This window comes from Ctenopharyngodon idella, chromosome 3 (genome assembly GCF_019924925.1).
Source record: "Ctenopharyngodon idella isolate HZGC_01 chromosome 3, HZGC01, whole genome shotgun sequence".
NCBI classification, from domain to species: Eukaryota; Metazoa; Chordata; class Actinopteri; order Cypriniformes; family Xenocyprididae; genus Ctenopharyngodon; species Ctenopharyngodon idella.
This window is the reverse complement of record NC_067222.1, coordinates 1,155,691-1,175,915: the sequence shown is the minus strand read 5'-3', so window position 1 is coordinate 1,175,915 and position 20,225 is coordinate 1,155,691. Positions and strand designations below refer to the sequence as shown.

The 20,225-nt window shown below is 35.7% G+C and overlaps 1 protein-coding gene and 1 long non-coding RNA gene across 14 annotated transcripts in view; both read left to right on the top strand.

Annotated features, from left to right (window-relative positions):
* LOC127509449 (uncharacterized) overlaps positions 1 to 20,225 on the top strand; it is a 103,855-nt gene that overhangs the window by 66,515 nt on the left and 17,115 nt on the right. For 4 of the 13 annotated variants that reach the window (XM_051888176.1, XM_051888169.1, XM_051888175.1 and 1 more), the window contains exons 6-7: positions 19,058 to 19,150; positions 19,549 to 19,623. In XM_051888176.1, coding sequence (XP_051744136.1) covers positions 19,058 to 19,150; positions 19,549 to 19,623 — 168 coding nt within the window. Of the gene's footprint in view, positions 1 to 13,039; positions 16,791 to 16,884; positions 17,227 to 17,317; positions 17,669 to 18,402; positions 18,508 to 18,613; positions 18,710 to 19,057; positions 19,151 to 19,548; positions 19,624 to 20,225 lie in introns of those variants that run through there. The other 9 variants (XM_051888181.1, XM_051888179.1, XM_051888180.1 and 6 more) reach the window with 8 other exon arrangements.
* Positions 1,888 to 4,139, top strand: LOC127509492 (uncharacterized). Its single transcript, XR_007929253.1, has 3 exons — positions 1,888 to 2,903; positions 3,397 to 3,477; positions 4,082 to 4,139. It is a non-coding gene; the product is annotated as an uncharacterized LOC127509492 (long non-coding RNA).

Genomic DNA, 20,225 nt, shown 5'->3' with positions numbered 1-20,225 from the left:
AAAGTATGAACATGAAAAGTATGAGCATGTACAGCACTCAATACTTAGTTGGGGCTCCTTTTGCCTGAATTACTGCAGCAATGCGGCGTGGCATGGAGTCAATCAGTCTGTGGCACTGCTCAGGTGTTATAAGAGCCCAGGTTGCTCTGATAGTGGCCTTCAGCTCTTCTGCATTGTTGGGTCTGGCATATTGCATCTTCCTCTTCACAATACCCCATAGATTTTCTATGGGGTTAAGGTCAGGCGAGTTTGCTGGCCAATTAAGAACAGGGATACCATGGTCCTTAAACCAGGTACTGGTATCTTTGGCACTGTGTGCAGGTGCCAAGTCCTGTTGGAAAATGAAATCTGCATCTCCATAAAGTTGGTCAGCAGCAGGAAGCATGAAGTGCTCTAAAACTTCCTGGTATACGGCTGCGTTGACCTTGGACCTCAGAAAACACAGTGGACCAACACCAGCAGATGACATGGCACCCCAAACCATCACTGACTGTGGAAACTTTACACTGGACCTCAAACAACGTGGATTGTGTGCCTCTCCTCTCTTCCTCCAGACTCTGGGACCCTGATTTCCAAAGGAAATGCAAAATTTACTTTCATCAGAGAACATAACTTTGGACCACTCAGCAGCAGTCCAGTCCTTTTTGTCTTTAGCCCAGGCGAGACGCTTCTGACACTGTCTGTTGTTCAAGAGTGGCTTGACACAAGGAATGCGACAGCTGAAACCCATGTCTTGCATACGTCTGTGCGTAGTGGTTCTTGAAGCACTGACTCCAGCTGCAGTCCACTCTTTGTGAATCTCCCCCACATTTTTGAATGGGTTTTGTTTCACAATCCTCTCCAGGGTGCGGTTATCCCTATTGCTTGTACACTTTTTTCTACCACATCTTTTCCTTCCCTTCACCTCTCTATTAATGTGCTTGGACACAGAGCTCTGTGAACAGCCAGCCTCTTTTGCAATGACCTTTTGTGTCTTACCCTCCTTGTGCAAGGTGTCAATGGTCGTCTTTTGGACAACTGTCAAGTCAGCAGTCTTCCCCATGATTGTGTAGCCTACAGAACTAGACTGAGAGACCATTTAAAGGCCTTTGCAGGTGTTTTGAGTTAATTAGCTGATTAGAGTGTGGCACCAGGTGTCTTCAATATTGAACCTTTTCACAATATTCTAATTTTCTGAGATACTGAATTTGGGATTTTCCTTAGTTGTCAGTTATAATCATCAAAATTAAAAGAAATAAACATTTGAAATATATCAGTCTGTGTGTAATGAATGAATATAATATACAAGTTTCACTTTTTGAATGGAATTAGTGAAATAAATAAACTTTTTTATGATATTCTAATTATATGACCAGCACCTGTAATTCAGGCAACTATTTGACAAACACTCTTCAGTTCACCACATCTTTAGATATGTTCTGTTCTTTCTCAGGACATCATTTATCTTTTGTGACATTTATTTTTTATCTATTCCTCAAGTTATTTTTACATACGGCTGGAGAAAGAGTGCACATGATACAAACAATGATCGTCGTGTAGGTTCTGGACTATACTTTGGAGATGTTGTGCTGTCGTGTCTCCTCCTGAGTACAGGTAAGAGTTTCTGTGTGATTTGAGTTCTTACATTGTTAAAGCTGAGTGGCAGGCTAAGTGTATATAAGCACACATTTATTAGGTTAAGTAGTTCATAACAATGGCTTTGTTCACATAAATTTATTTTTTATTCTACAATTACCAAAAATGATAATCAAATACATAAGAGCCAAGTTTCCTTTTTAGGCCTAACTGTGTGTTAATGTTTGATTTTTTTAGTTGAGTTCATAAGGCTATCCTGTCAAGAGCGGTCAAGAGGGGCTTCCTCACGCATCCAAACTCTAGGTGAACAAACTCTGATCATGCACTCTTAATACACCATTTTACATAGTCACAAATATAGTTTAATATAGACTGTGTGTTACTGAGTGTTGATAAAGAATGAAAATGGAACAGAAAAAAAAAAATAATCCAGAATTTAAAATCTATATGATTCTTGACCCTCTACTACTTAAACCAACAACACAAATGAGCACAGTTACAAATATTAACATTAATGTGGCCGAGCATTACTATCGTGATCATTTCCAAGCAGTACCATTTAACTGTGTAACATTAAATTAATATGTCATTTATCTCCACATTGTTTTAATCTAAAAGGTGTTTGACCTGTATATTGCATTAAAAGCCAGGAGGCCTTTCTGCGTTGAGTTTGCATGTATATAAAGACATGCAGGATAGGTGAATTGGAGACTAATTTGTCTGTAGGGGTGTGTGTGTGTTAGCTCTGTGATGGACAGGCCATCAATCCATCCTCCCTATGGCACGAGATGCTGATATAGTCTCCAGTATTACTGCGACCCTGCATAGAAAATGAATAGATGGATGCCCTGTGTGACCAGAATTATACTGGACAAATAGTTTCTGTCACATCATACAGTGCTCTATAACTTAGACAGTGATATGAGCTGTGACCAGTCTCTGTCTTCCACTGGAGTTGCTCCTGTCAGTTTTATGGTCTGTGTGTGACCTAAACATTCAGTTATAAAAGCATTCAAAGCTGCTGTAGGTTAAGATATGACAGACGAGCTTCAGCCTTGACTGGATGTGTGTCGTGTCTACTTTGATAAGACTTTGTGGAGCCATGTAGATATAAAAAGTACTTGACATCATGTGACTATAGCCAAAACATTTAGCCTTACAGACATTTATCTTGACCAGTCAGCAGACCTCAGTTTTCCCTCACTGCTGTACAGTTGTGATATTCAGTGCTCACTCTGTGTTTGAGCTTTCGTAAAAAATAGTTTAAACATTTCAAAATGAACAACCAAGCAGAACAAGAGAGAGAGAGAGAGAGAGAGCAGGTTCAGGTACAGTCAGTGTAGTTGGAATCCTGTAATTCATTCTTTCATTCATGCTTACTTCTCTCTCTCTCTCTCTCTCTCTCTCTCTCTCTTTTTAGTTTTGTTTAATGGGATTTTTCTCTTGTCTTTGAGTCAACTGTCCCAGTTGACCTTCTCATTTGGACTTCCCTCTCTAGGTAACACATGAATACTGATTCCTTCATAATTAATTACACTGATATGCAACAAGTAGTTTTAAATTCGACCTGCTTACTCTGTTTTTCTGTGTAAAAATCCAGTTGACTATAATTCATCCAATTTCAACTCGATGTAGACCTGCTTGTATAATGACATGTTGACATGAATGTGAAAACTGAGTTAAGTCATTAAGAGCTCCTGAAAACCACTAGACTCTTATTTCAGTGATATTACTTCTGAGCAATCATATGTATTTTAGTGACATATTATTATATTATATTATTTTGAATGGAAAAATAATAGACTTATTCTCTTATTTTAGCATTTGTAATGATGCCATTTGTTCAAGCATTACTGCTTCTCTGTGTACCAGTTTTACCTCTTCTTCAATCAAAATTAAAATGTAAGTACATGCTGAAATACATTCGGAAAGAGTAAAACCATAATAATATTTCTTCTGTATGTGTAAATTTGTGATTTTGAATATTGTATGAATAGAAATACAATGCTTATATAAAAAATATATGCTTAATTTATTTGCTAAACCATGATTTAAAGTCGCCATGAAACAGGAGTTGCTATTGACACTGCTGTATTGTGACTTTTTGTTGTTGTTGTTGAGTAAAAAAAATACAACAATTCAGGGACTTGATTTTATCCATTGGTTGTTGATTGTATTGTGAAAAGTAAACGGTTTGTAACTGAATGGAGGCATATCTGATAGTGAGTGCATATGTCATAGATATTAAGTGAGTCATATCATAGGAAGACGAAGTTATGACATTTTTCATTAAGATTCCAAGTTAAAAATAAATAAAGAAAGAAAGAAAGAAACGCACAGATGAATTGTTTAAAACAAGACCAATAACATGCATTAAGAACATTAAATAGGGTCAAATTTGATTTCATGCCGACTCTTCTCAATTGATCTGTATCAGATTGAGATCAGTTCTAGTATGTGACCTGTGAGAGTTTATGAATTCAGAAGGTGATCTTTTTATTCACAGGTCTCCGCCGAAGATGGATAACATTATTGTGGATAATAACAATAACACTCCTGGATATCATCCTTGTGATTTATATTCATCTAGCCATATTGGAAAGGGAGAAAGGTATGCTACTTATTTTTTTTAGTAAATTTCATTTTTCATCTAAAAAAAACAGGGTCTTAATGTATATGTAGAGTTTTAAAGAGAAGGGTTTTTTTTGTTGTTTTGTTTTTTTAAGTACATTTGTTGTGGGAAATCACACAAAAAAATTGCTGGTCAAAAGTGCTTGTTTTAATCAACAGAGTACATGGGATGGATCTGCGTCATTGTATTTCTTGAAGCTCTGAGGATGATAGCGGTCTATGAATTCAGCGTGACAGGTATTATCCATCACTGACTTACAATGCTTACAATGTCTTTTATTATCCCAATCTTTTTTTATAAAAGGGCACAAAAATATGGTGCTGAGAAATTGGATTATTGTGATGTGATTTCTTATATATGCAAATTAGCAAATTAAAGCTTTAAAGGGTTAGTTCACCCAAAAATGAAAATAATGTCATTTATTACTCACCCTCATGTCGTTTTACACCCTTAAGTCCTTCGTTCATCTTCGGAACACAAATTAAGATATTTTTGTTGAAATCCGATGGCCGATGGCCTGCATAGCCAGCAATGACATTTCCTCTCTCAAGATCCATTAATGTACTAAAAACATATTTAAATCAGTTCATGTGAGTACAGTGGTTCAATATTAATATTATAAAGCGACGAGAATGTTTTTGGTGCGCCAAAAAAAACAAAATAACGACTTATATAGTGATGGCCGATTTCAAAACACTGCTTCAGGAAGCTTCGGAGTGTTATGAATCTTTTGTGTCAAATCAGTGATTCGGATCGCGTGTCAAACCGCCAAACTGCTGAAATCACGTGACTTTGGCGCTCTGAACCGCTGATTCGGATTAACGAAGGTCTTCCGGGTGTGGAATGGCATGAGGGTGAGTAATAATTGACATTGTTTTCATTTTTGGGTGAACTAACCCTTTAAAACGATGCTGTTTATGTAAAATGTATAAATCATTATTTATATTATTAAAAGGAAAAATAAGTTATATAAAGCAGATATACCCTTTAGACTTTGCGCTAAACTGCACATTATTTTAATTTCTTAATGATCACTTTATTGGTCATGATGGGGGGTTTTGTAATGAGACTGAACTGTGATGTTCAGGATTATGCTAAATTGCTTTTTTCCACATCAATCTACACTCCATATATCATAATGAAAAAGCAAGAACCAGATTTGTGATTAATTTTGAAAGAAAAAAACTAAAATATCAAATTGACACTACATTAACAGCTTGCATCAGCAGCACAAACCCTAAAAAAGTTAAAGTTAAAAAACTACAGTCAGGATTTACTAAAGACACTCTGTGAAAGATTAGCGATGAAAAAGTGTGGACAGAGTTATATTTGCCACTGCAGTTTTCCTTTCAGACGCAAAACTTATGAGAGGAGGGTTTTTGAATAAATCATGCAACATGATTCTCTAAGGTTTGTGGTAGATTTCGTTTGCCAAGCCACAGTATTTTTAATTTGCTAAGATTCAGAGATCTAGAAACCACTACATCACTACAACATTCAAATATCTGAGCTTTATGGCAAAGTGGCTGTACAGAAGCCTCTCCTCAGTGCAGACACATGAAAGCCTGCTTGAAATTTGCAAAATGTCACCCAAAGGATTCTTATTAGACTGTGAGAAACTAGATTCTCTGGTCTGATGAACCACAACTGATGAACCTCAATCCATATTTTCTGCTCATCCATTTGACTTTTGAATCAGATTTCAGTTTTGTTTTAACAGAGGCAGAACGTTCAAGAGACCAGAGACGACGACAACAGACTGAGACGAGCCAACAAGGATCAAATGCATGTAATTACTCACTGCTAAATCCTAATATGAATCCTAATTAAATTTTTTTTTTATTAATATTTCATAGAAAAGAGATCTGCTTAATTAATGCAACTGTGTGATTGTGTTTGTTTTGTCTGTCTGTCTTAAAGTGCATCTCTGTCATGAAATCATGTACATGTTTGGAGCAGTTGGTCTTGTTTTGTTGAACTCTGTTACACTGACAGCAGAACTGATCCTGAAAGCACGTGAGTAATTATAATATAATAGAGATCTCTTACCATCACACCATTTTTGTCTAATTATGCAAAAGCATACTGAAAATGAACCAAACTCAGCAAAGTTAAGTTATACAACTACTAAAAATTGCTTTACCATTTTGCTTTCAAATGTTCCATGCATCTTCCTTTCTCTTCAATGTTGTTCTTTCATGTAAATTCTTAGGAAATGGTGAACGTGTTTTGAAGGATCTGAGAGTCATTGTCTTCCTCTCCGAATGTGTTTTTGCCTTTTATTGTCTGGTTTTACAAATGCATGCTTTCTGTAAGTATCTTTTATTTTTTATTTTATTACATGGTACAGTACAGAAGTGACAGAATAGTGATGAGGAGAGGGAGATTAAAATCTTTGTTAAAGTAGACAGACTTGACTGACTGTCAAAAGTCCCAGCAGTTCACATTATAAATAATGACTCAAACTCAAGAATGATAGTATGATCCATGTGTGTGAATTATTGGTTTGTGAAATGCTGTAAGTTACCCTTAAATGTTTTTTTTTTTTTGTTTTGTTTTGTTTTTTGCTGCAGTGATGCCATAGAAGAACTATTTGGTTCCCAAACAAACCTTTCAGTGAACAGTTCCTAAAAGAGCCATGGTCCTGTTTACACCTGGTCACTTCATGTGTTTTCTCTGATTGTATATCTATCCGATCCGATCTTTTAACTTTTTTTTTTTTTTTTAATAATCTAAAGAAACTTTTTAAATGCAGTTATCACTGTTTTCCATGTTCGTGAATTAAATATGTTTACACGGCTTTTTAAAAATGCCGTGTGCCGGTGTTTGACATGCGTTTGACCAATCAACGTACACTTACGTCACTGATAGTTCCTATAGAGCTGGTTTAGACCCTACTCTGAAGTAGGAGCTAATTTAGTTCCCCCAAAAGGAGTTCCTAGAACTAAAATCGTTCCTAATTCCTGTGGTGCGGACACGGCAAAATCCGGGTACTTCAGCGAATAGTTCTAGATACTCTGAAAAGGTTCCTTCAGTGCAAAAGCCCCTTCTAATGCTGATCTTTAACAGATGCAAACAGTTATTGAAATGAAGGAGGTTCAAAACTGGTAAAATGAGACAAACATTTACCTACTCCTTACAGAGTGTGATTTACTTGCTGTGATTCTGATTTCGCTCAATAATTAACATTTTAAACAACTTTCACACAGGGAAGATTGATATAGCCAAGTAAGTGCAGATTTTTATTTAGTGCTCTTATACAGTACATTCAACTGTATATATATCAGTGTTAAACCTTTAATTGTGTTTTTAATACAGATCTACACACAATCAAAGGAACTCAGATCAAAGACACAGACCTCAACTCATGGTAACACAATGCATAACCTGATTTTGCTGAGTTCAACATGTTCCTGGGTCAACATTTTTGTTGATCCTGGAACAACATTCAAATCAACCAATCAGATTTGAGGGACAAGTTTACAGATTATGTCAAGTTTAGGCTTAAAATCATGAATTGGTGCCTCTACATCAGTGTTATTCATCTATCATTTCCCTCTGATTTTTGGGATAACTTATGGGTAGGGTTAGGTTTAGGGGTAGGAATAGGGTTAAGACTAAATTTTCAGACTGGAATGTTGTTCCAGGATCAACAAACTATGTTGACCCAGGAACGCATCTAACTCAGCAATATCAGGAATTGCGTAATGCAATAATTATGTGTGATATAAACTCATCTGCAGTCTAAGCTTTGATATCTTCATATAGAGTTCAGATGTTGCCAAATAACAATGTCTTGTTCACAGAACACAGCAAAGGCTCATGAAATGGAGAATCTGTCTGAACCTGATTCTGCTGTTTCTCAGACACCATAATGAGACACATTTCTCACACACTCTTCTACATTTCTCCTGCACTTTGATGCTCTCTGTCTGCAGTAGATGAGCTCCTCTGGAGTAAAAACCAACTGACTGAGACTGAAGACTTCAAAAATGTCTGCCTTCTGCTGCAAATTACTTGAATAATTTTATATTGGTTGTTGAATCGTTTCAAAAGTGGCAGTATTAAGTTGTGGCAGTATTAAGTTTCTTATAAACAAACTAAACTTTTTTATTTTCATAAACAGTCAGATTTCGGTACAGCTCTTATGTAAATGTGGCGTATTTAAAAAATGTGAATATTCATCTTTGAGTATTTATTAGTTAAATATGAAATAGTTAAACATGTTTTGTAAATGTTTTTGTGTCTATTGCATCTGTGATTACACTGTAAAAAAAAATTGTTACCAACCTAATTTACCAGTCTAATGAAGTACTGCTTTGTACATTTATAATACACTGACAACCACCAATAACAGTGGTGATGAGAGTCACATGATGAATCAAAGCTCATCACAAGCAGCTTTTCAACATGATGAGAAGGACAATACTAATATATAGAAGGTGCACACAGTCACAGTCACATTCACACAAACACTAAACACCATCATGGTAACATACATTTTTTTTTAAATGCTACAAACTTTAATTTAACAACATTAGATGTAACATAAAACCCTAATGTACATAACTGATTAAGAAAAAATTAAGAAACGAAAATAAACCAAATCTGTCACGCAGGAAATTGTGGGAATGTCAATTTACGGTTTTTCACCGTAAATTATAAAATGATTTGTTATTACGGTCATTTTTACAGTGCAGGCATCGTGTTTTATAAACATGCTGTTACTTTTTACTTTCAATGACTCAGAGTCCTTTTTTGCCTACTGAAAATGGATCTCCTTATGTTTGTGTTTGTGTCTTTTATTTTGATAATGTCTCAGGGTGTTTCACTAATAGTGGTGACGTTGCAGAATTGGCTGTGAAAAATGTACATCTATGCAATTATATTTGTTTAAAACAAACCCGTTTGTAAACTGTCTGAATTGTTAGTTCATATGTGTGAGTGCATTTCAGTAATAATAAATGTTGTGAGAATGTCTTCAAGCTCATCAGGTATGAAACAATCTTTCTGCGTCACAAGTGTTCAGTTCTTCTTAGTTATTCTGGTCGATTTCATGAGAACCACCAGTTTTTCAGTAGACTATTTCTTTTATTTTGCTGGTTGCTGATCATTTAGAAGATTGTCTTTTAGTTTCATTGCATTGATCTGTTTTTATCTAAAAAATAATATACAGTCATGACACAATCTTAGCTATGAGCACCACTGGAAAAACACTTGATGAACCACATCACCCCTGCTCTCCACAGTGAAACTGGTTCAAATAAAAGTTGTTGGTAAAGTCTGGCAGTTCTTAAGTATAATATGTCTGCTCATGCTGATTCATATTTTTCTGCTTTTACAGTATTCGGCTAATGTATTCATGTGGGTAAATCCACAATTATAATTTATTGTAATGATTAATGCATGAAAATTGTTGGTCCCAAAATGTAAAATGATTCCAATATAATATTTTAAATAATATCCATAATTTGTTGTTGTTTTATATGAAATAATCCCTAATTTTTTGCCAAGAGAATCGACTGAATTCAAAAAAATAACCTCTCTTATTCGGCACAAATCCAAATGTTTCCACGGTCGCAATGTAATATTTGGTTTAATATAGAATGAATGCTAAAGTAACATTTCAACAAAGGTCAACAAAGACAACGTCACTTTACGTAATTAATATTCATGAAACAAGATGGTTGCTTTGTCAATACAAAATATTGACCAAAAATGTATGAACCTCTTGATAGAAATAACATCACAACATTTATTTCCATCAAGAGGTGCATCAATTGTTGGTCAAGATCTTGTATTGACAACACAAGAGTCGAGCACTCTATAAAGTCTCCTCCAGCACATCCCAAAGACTTTCAATGAATTTAAGGTCTGGAGTCAGAGGAGCCAGTTCATGTGTGAAAATGATTCTTCATGCTCCCTCTTTCTCACAGTTTGAGCCTGATGAATCTTGACATTGTCATCCTGGAGTATGGGCATGATGTCTCTTCCTACATGGCTGTTTAAGAAATGAAAAGCTACACACTCCATCGATTAGGGTTAGAAGAAGCTTTGCCAAATATATAGGCCTGGTTTCACAGACAGGGCTTAGACTAAGCTAGGATTAGGCCTTACTTCAATTAGGGCATTTAAGTAACTTTTATAAATGTGTCTAAGAAAAAAACATTACTGGTGTGCATCTTGAGAGAAAACAATTGCATGACATTTTTAAAGATAATTCAGTGTAAGTTTCTTTCAGTTAAAACAGCTCAAACATGCGTTTTTATCGAGGACTAGCTTAAGCCTTGTCTGTGAAACTGGGGGATAACATGCTAGAAAAATAATCATCACTGCAATAATGATCCAGTCATACACTATTTAAATCCAAACAGCTATTTTTTTATTTGGTCGGGCGGTAATATATACAAACTCCATTTCCAGAAAAGTTGGGACATTTTGTAAAATGCAATAAAATCAAGAATCTGTGATTTTTTAATTCTCTCAAACATTTATTTAACTGACAAAAGCACAAAGAAAAGATTTGCAATGTTTTCACTGACGAGCTTAAGTGTATTTTGTGAACATAAACAAATTTTGATTTTGATGACTGCAACACACTCCAAAAAAAAAAAGTAGGAACAGATGCATGTTTACCACTGTGTCTGTGCTGCGTCACTCCCTGGGTGGTTTCCACTGTGATTACGTAACACTATTTTGGTCACAAGCCACTTCCTCTATTCATATTACTCAGCTCCTGTAAAAGGTTTATAGATTCAGGAGGAGTCAGGTAGGCGTATGATATTTTCTTCTTAGATTATATTATACTACCGTACCTCCTAGGCCTACGGTTCAGATATCAACCAAGCCTACATGGGTGGTTGTGTCAAGGCATTTCCTGTTTGCGTCAATGGCATTAGCAATACACACATTTTTCTACCTTGCTAGACATTTATTTCCTAACTGTCTTCATTTTTGACAGTTATACACAACAATGCTTCTATCCCCCAGAACCCACATTCACCCACACACATAATGCAGCATTCGTCATCTTTAAAGGATGTGGTATACACTACACTTGAGCATGCAGCATGTCTGTGTTTTTGTATGTCACATTATGAAAACTTCATAGACCCCAGAGATTTTCCAAGTTCAACAATTTTCTGCTTTTTATTATATTTTTTAAAATCTTTATCAAATTGTTTGGAAGAGAACATTCCAATCAATCAATCAATCTATCTATCTATCTATCTCTCTGTCTATCTATCTATCTATCTATCTATCTATCTATTGCAAGTGGAGTTCTTGCCCAATCTCACCTGATACAAGTCAGCTGCTCAGCAGTCCGTAATCACAATTGTCTGATTCTCCTTTTCATGATGGACCATACATTTTCAATAAGAGACAGATCTGGACCTCAGGCAGGCAGTCAGGCACATCCACTCTATGGTCTAGAGTGTCTAGAAATATTGTCTGTTTTTGCTGTGTTTAGCCAAAGGAAATAGTCCAAACAAAGCTGGAGCAGTTGTGCATCTCAGAGCAACAGTGCAATGTTTCGTACTTGATATGAATCTGTGCTTTCAAAAGATTAATTTGAGTCAATGATTAAATGACCCATTCGTAAAGACTGTAGCTGTGTCTCATTTCATTTCATTTCGAAGGCTGCATCCTCCAGAGGACGCAACCTGTGAAGGATGTGGTATACGGAGTAAACGTCCTTCGTAGGACACATGGGCATGTGGTGAATCCAATCGTGGAACAGCTGTGTCATCATCAGAGCTCGTGCAGCCGCTCTTGAGAAACTGCGACTGCTCTAGAATCGCTTTTGCGGTACTTTGAAGCCATACGTCACAGTCACATAGCGTCGGTGCTGTCTCAGGTCGGACGAAATTTCTTACTGGCATGCACTGCTTCAATTCAGCCGCCAGTCGGTCTGTGCAGCGCTGCTTGAAGTCAAACAAGCCTTTTGTCTCTAAATGAACCAACCGTTTTAAAATAATCATTTGAATGAATGATTCAATGAATTACTCATTAAGACAGGGTTAGGATACCACCTATTGGTGGTTTTATACAGTCAGCACAAAAAACACTATCGGCAAAATATTGTCTTAAATAATATGATAAATATAATATATAATATAATAATCTATTTTTATATATAATATATTATCATTTTTATGTATTTATTTATTTCTCTCTCATACACACACATAATTCCATCTAGGCCTAGTTATTGGGTAATTAAACATGATGGATAAAAAAAAAAAGAGTGAGAAATACATTTTTAAACTCATTTTGTCTGAACGACGACTAGTCTAATAATTACACTATAACTTTTGCATACATACAATACATAATAAAGACAAAAACGAGATGATATTTTGTCTGGTAAACTTTATAATTTCTAGGTATGTTGACCAGCAGCAAGTTTTCTTAGAGGAAACACTAGTGTGCTTTCTTTGCTCTTAAATATTTTCTGGATTAGTATAAAGATGTAAATTAATGTAGTGATTAAATATTATTTTTCAATAGCAAAAAATATCCAATTTGTCATCTCAGTCTTGTGGTCATTCTGACACAATGACAGTTCTATGTAATTCACTCTAATAGGGCAAATATGCTATTTTAACAAAACAGCCAGTACCAAACTGTTAATGTTGTTTCTTCATTAAACAAAATAATAATAATAATAATAATAATAATAATAATAAAATGCTACAAATATTAAGCTATAAGCAGTTATTTATAGGATAGCCTATGTAGGCCTATAATTTATGATTTCTATAGGGAAGTAGCCTACCCCAACACAATTCGCTGTGTCACACACAATCAATAGCCTATTGCCATTTGTTACAACTTCCTTGGTCCAGGGTTAGAAGAGGCAACACCGAGATTGCAATCATTAAAAAGACTGCAAAACCAAGGCTGCAAAACCACTACCCTGCCACAAATATGGTAGAACTATCACTTCTACCACTAAAGATTGCTTTATAAATAATCTTCTAGATCAGTTTCATTCTTTAGTATACCAGATAGCTTAGAAGAACTCGATGCTGCAACAGAAACTACTGACTCTCTCTTTTCTAGCACATTAGACTCAGTTGCTCTTTTGCCCTTAAAAAAGATTAAGGAAATTAGTCCAACGCCGTGGTACAACGAGCACACTCTGGCCCTTAAGAGAGCAGCCAAAAAAATGGAGCACAGCTGGAAGAAAACAAAACAAGAAATTTCGCATTTCATGGAAAGAACACATTTTTACGTACAGAAAGGCCTTAAAAACTGCCAGATCTACTTATTTTTCTAATCTCTTAGAAGAAAACAAACACAATCCTAGGTATTTGATACAGTGGCTAAATTAACAAGAAATAAAGCTTCAACTTCTAATATTTCCAAACAGCACAGCAGTAATGACTTCTTTACTTGCAAGATTGATAATATTAGAGAGAATATTATAACCATGCAACCGTCTACTATAGTATCACGTCAAACAGTGCATTGTAGTGTCCATTCATTCGCTGCTATAGGAGAGAAAGAATTGTCTAAACTTGTTAAATCATCAAAATCAACAACATGTATGTTAGACCCTATATCGACTAAGCTATTGAAAGAGATGCTTCCAGAGGTCATGGATCCTCTTCTTAATATCGTTAATTAATCTTTATTACTAGGATATGTACCGAAAGCCTTTAAGCTGGCTATTATTAAACCTCTTATTAAAAAACCACAACTTGAATTAGTCAATTACAGCCGATCTCGAATCTACCTTTTCTATCAAAAATCAGTCAGGATTTAGACCATACCATAGTACTGAGACTGCTCTCATTAGAGTTACAAATGATTTTCTCTTATCATCAGATCGTGGTTGTGTTTCTCTATTAGTGTTACTGGATCTTAGTGCTGCATTCAACACTATCGATCACAAGATTCTTTTAAATAAACTCAAATTATGTTGCCATTAGTGGAATTGCATTGGCATGGTTCAAATCATACTTATCTGACCATTATCAGTTTGTAGTAGTAATCGAAGAGATGTCATATCGATCACAAGTTCAATATGGAGTACCGCAAGGCTTAGTACTAGGACCGTTGCTTTTCACTCTGTACATGCTACCCTTGGGAGATATCATTAGGAAGCATGGTGTTAGTTGTCACTGTTACGCTGATGATACTCAGCTCTATATTTCTTCGCGCCCTGACAAAACTTACCAACTCACAAAATTAACGGAATGCATAGCTGATATAAAAAATTGGATGACCAGTAATTTCCTACTACTAAACTCAGAAAAAAACAGAGATTCTAATTTTTGGACCAAAAACTTCTTTACGTAATAACCTAGAATACTGTCTAACACTTGATGGCTGCTCTGTTAAGTCTTTGTCATCAGTTAGGAACCTGGGTGTGCTCTTTGATACAAATCTTTCATTTAAAAGCCATGTATCTAGCATTTGTAAAACCACATTCTTCCATCTTAAAAATATATCTAAACTATGAAATATGCTCTCAATTACAGATGAGGAACAGTTAGTTCATGCGTTCATGACCTCAAGGCTAGATACTGTAATGCTCTACTGGATGGTTGCCCTGCACGCTTGATAAACAAACTCCAGCTGGTCCAAACTGCAGCAGCTAGAGTTCTTTCTAGAACCAGGAAGTATGACCATATTAGCCCAGTTCTGTCAACACTGCATTGGCTTCTTGTTAAACATCGAATAGATTTTAAAATCTTGAAATCACTTACAAAGCACTAAATGGTTTAGCTCCCCAGTATCTGAGCGAGCTCTTAACACATTATAGTCCTTTACGTCTATTGCGATCTCAGAATTCAGGCCAATTGATAATACCTAGAATATCAAAATTAACCGCAGGTGGTAGATCCTTCTCCTGTTTGGCACCTAAACTTTGGAACAATCTTCCTATCATTGTTCGAGAAGCAGACACACTCTGTCAGTTTAAATCTAGGCTAAAAACACATCTCTTTAACCTGGCATACACATAACACACTATCAATTTATGTTTTCAAATCCATTAAAGGATTGTTATGCTGCAAAAATTAGGTCAGCCGGAACCGGGAACACTTCCTATAACACCAGATGTACTCGTTACATCAGAAGAATGGTATCTATGCTAATATTAGTCTCTCTGTTTATCCCGAGGTGTACTGTAGTCAGTTGGATCCGGACCAGTTGTATCCAGGTGAGATTGACGAACTGCGCCTTGACACAACCACAACGCAGCCCTGAAGTGTCAGCAGAGATCATGTCAACTAGATCATCCTCTGTGAAGGCCTCACCAACAGGACAGCCAGTGGCGCAGTTCCTCAACACACCAAACATACCGGCATGATGAATACGATCTTCAACATGGAACCAGATTAAATATTTTGACTCTTGCAATCCCAATCAGGCTTATGATCTGTAAAGCTGCCTGAATCATAATCACACACTGTTCGTTGTTGGCCAGAGGAGAACGGGCCCCCCGAATGAGCCTGGTTTTACCCAAGGTTTTTTTCTCCATTTGTATCACCTTTTTGTCACCTGATGTCACCTGTTGGAGTTTGGGTTCCTTGCCGCTGTCGCCTTTGGCTTGCTAAGTTGGGGACACTTGATATTCAACAATGTTTTTGATCTGCCTGCATTGACATCATTGTATGTAAACTACGTTAATAACCATTGATTTTTACAATGGAATGAATCAATACTGAATTTACTTAAGCTGGACAATGACACCATTTTCTTTAAGAGCAGCTGTGCAGGCAAAATTATTTACCTGTTATCACTGTAAAGCTGCTTTGAGACAATCTGCATTGTAAAAAGCGCTATATAAATAAAGGTGACTTGACTTGATGTGAGCTGTTCTGGGTGGGGGGGGAAGGTGGGTCTTATCTCTAGAGCCCCCGTGTCAACAAGCTTGGCCCCCCTCTGACCCCCCCACCCCCTAAATTTGAAATCGTATCACACCAAACAATTTCTTTAAACCGGGTACAATGTGCAGTCTTTGCTGGGGCAAAGAAAAGAGTTGGCTAATCAAATGGCAAAAAAAGAAAACGAGATGGCAAATCAAAACTGTACAAAGAATGTCCAAGCATAACAAAAGAGCAGATTAAACACAATCACAAAGGTCTCGTCTTCGTCCTGTCACTCTTTTAAACACTGGTGCCACACAGGATTGTCAGTGGAATCCATGACGTCACTCAAGTTAATAAAGATAGACAGCTTCCTGAACCTATAGCTGTCTTGTGTAGGTGTGCCTCAGAAATTGACAGGAGGGAAACAGAAGAGAGAGAAACACAGAGGCACACAATTACCATCAGGACATAACACGTTTCTTTCTTTTTGTGTACTGTAGCCTAGAAGGCAAGTTATTGTTGTTCAAGTATGTATTAACAGAAACCGCTAAAGAGCCAATAGAAAGTGATATTTCAACAGTATTCTCTGCACTTGTCTTTCACAGTTCTAATTTAAGAAAACGAAAGTAAAAGTGTTTTATTAACACATGGCCTCGTATGAAAGACAGAACCTCTAATTTTTATGATAAAAATATACTTTGTATAAAGTATGGAAATTAAGTTCATTGTTTTGTCACTACTTCTGATGATCGCTAATGGTACGTATTATCACTTTACGTTGATACTTGAAAATAACCTTCAAGTTTTTCTTTTTCATTTTTTTATGTAATCAGTATCTCTATTTCTTTACAGGCTTCACTGTGCGCGGTCCCTCTGGTCCTCTGTTTGTTCCTCTGGGATCTTCAGTGGTTTTGCCCTGTTATGTTGATGAACCTTTACTAACGGAGGGTCTGGAGGTGGAATGGAGAAGAACAGACTTAGACACTCCAGTTCATTTGTTTCTGGATGGAGAGAGTCGACCAGAGACCCAGCAGCAGGATTATCATGATAGAGCTCATTTCTTTACTGATCAGATTCAACATGGAAACTTCTCCCTCCGTCTGGACAATCTGAGAGCTGAAGATGAGGGAAATTACACATGTAAAGTTTACAGTCAGGAGGATTCTGGAGATACTGAGGTTCAAATATATGTTGGTGAGTGAGAGCCACTTGAGTTCTAGTGAAATTCTCAATGAAATTACATTTTATGTATTTTAAACTTATGTTTAAACCATTATTCTTTCAGAGCGTTTGCTAGTATCAGGATCTAATCGGTCCGTATCTGCATATGATGGTGAAGACGTCACTCTGAACTGCTCTGTAGACTCTCACATCAAACCTGAACACATTGAAGAGGTTAAATGGATAAGAATAGATGAATACATTCTGGTTTTGCTCTACCAAAACAATGAGGCTTTTCCAGGTTCATCAAATGAACAATACAGAGACAGAGTTGAGTTCTTCACTGATGAAATCCCCAAAGGAAACTTCTCTCTCAGACTGAAGAGTGTCAGAACTGAGGATAAAGGAGTTTACATGTGTCAAGTGTTTGCTGGAGAACTTTCAGCCAATGCAACTGTAGTACTGGAGCAACTGGGTGAGTCAACATAAACAGCTAAATAAATTTAAATAGAAATTAATATTTATTTAGGGGAAAAAAATTGAAACTGAAGGTGCTGATTTTGCAGTGTAAAACAATTCAGTGCCTCATAAACAGAACATTTCATAACTTCTCTCACTCCACATGGCAAGTTTATTTTTTAAATCCCGATATACGTGTGGAAAAACGGCCATTTTGTGTGTATGCAACGTTTAGGCCCCTGGTACATCAATCTTGAGTGAGAGCTGTTCAAAGAATGTATATTTCACAATAACAATAAACACAATAACAGTAAAAACGAACTAGCTTCTCGTCTGTATTTCCAGTTTGTAGTTTGGATCATTCATTGCAACATTTAACATGATTCTCATGTTTAAGAATCTGCTCAACAAATAATTTATGCTGCAGCTCACTGACATGGTTTTGAATCTAATGTTATCCATTTTTTTTTTCTTCAATCATCTTAAAATGCACATATGTAGATCATGTAAATATTTTTTTTTAAGATGGCATGCCTCTTAATCTTTTGCTGTATAAGTAGTAAATCCTGACATAAGTGTTTTTTTTTTTTTTTTTTTTTTTTTATTACACAAAAAGAGGGTTTGTGCTGGCTCAAGATGTTAGTAAATCTAGTCTTTGTTGAAAATAAGTGCTTGCAACAAAATAGATTCAGTTCAAATAATGGATTCAGTGCAGTTGTAAATGTTATAATTAATGTTTGTGTTTCACAGGTTTCTCTCTTTTGCACATAACTGTGTTGGTTTTCTGTTTTGTTGCTGGATCTGGAGCTGTACTTCTGCTCTGCTGTCTGATCTACTGCAGATCAAAAAACACAGGTGAGTTTGGAAGGAAAGTCTTATTATTTCTTGTGATTAACTGTTTATGTGTCACTGTAAGTGTTTTTGCTCATTTAACTGTGATTATTCTGCATCTTTTCTTCAGTCTCCAGAAGCACAATCTGGAATCTTCAGCTTTCTCTGGTCTTTTTTCCAAACATCTGTATGTCCATCGCCTTTTTTTTATGGGGTCTCACTGAAGGTGAGTTTAGTACAGTAGTCAACATTTGAAGTGGATCAAAACATTTCATCAAAGCTGTCCTAAAACCTTCTTCTTAGAACTTAGTTCTTAGGACAACTTTGATTAACTTTTTTTGATCCACTTCAAATATTACCTACTGTAGTTTATATATTTAAATATAATACTACTAAAGCCAAAAATTAAGAATTTGGCAGATTTTATTAGTCTTGTAGTAATGTTGTACGGAACTGTCTTGTCTCCGACTCATAACTATGTTGTTGTGTGTATTCTCTTATGATGGGACTTTTATTTATTTTTTATTTTTTTGTCAATATCATTTAATACCCATCAATAAATATTCTGTTCCAGGATTTCTGCATGAGACCGTCACTTGCTGTGCTCTGTATATTCTGAGGCCTGTTATGTTGATTTGGGCTTTGCCTTATTTAAAGTATCTTCAAGGTATGTCAGGGATTTTTTTATTAGAACTTATTATTATTATTATTATTATTATGGAGATCAGTACATGCAAATTGATGCCAACATATTAAGACTTAGCATGACAACATTGTTAGTGATTAGTTAATTATATTGCATTTAAATATATTAAATTGTCAAATACTGAAGCATGAAAATATTTAAAACCACAAACTGACTCATTTTTTTGTTTTATTTTCTAAATGTATTCTTGGCATGTCTTGAATGTGTCAAGAAATTAGTAGTGTTTAGTGAAAAAATACACTTGGTCCTATTACCTAGCACTGCTTAAATGTAGAGTACAAGTAATGTATGAAATGGATATGTAATAATAATATTATATAATGACTTAATTTGATTTTTTCAACCCTTTCTGTCTACAGACAACATTAAAACATGGAACAGGTGTATCAGAATAACAAGTGAATTTGTTGTTTTTACAGTCATTGTTTATTCAGGTGGGTAAATCCTAATGTTACACATCAGAGGTCATGCTCATTATTCTGACATTAAAAGTGTTTTATGAAATATTACCTGTTTTGCCAACTTCAATAGACCTGGCAGTATTCAGCTGTTAAATCTTACACCAACCACTCTTTCTAAAATCTGGTCGTCCAAACCTGAATACTCAAAATGATTAAAAGACAAGCAGCACTCAAAGTCTTACAACTGTTGTATCCCAGGATTACTTTTTTTTGCCATTTACAACAATTGTGATTTCTCTGAACATCTATTTCAATGATATCTGTCAGGTAGTAGAAACATTTTCTGCATCCTGCTTACAACAGAAACTATGGGTGTCATAATTTTAAATATGAAATGTTTGAAATATTGTTAATTACAAAAAAAAAATTACACCATTTTATAGTTTATACTTTACTTAATTTACTGTTGCCTTATCTTTTTTAAAATATGACGTACATGAGGTGACCTTCACTTTTTTATTGGTACAGATTGAGATTCAGTTATTATGGCCTTATTTAATTCAGGCAACTGTTTGACAAACACTCTTCAGTTCACCACATCTTTAGATATGTTCTGTTCTCACTCAGGACATCAT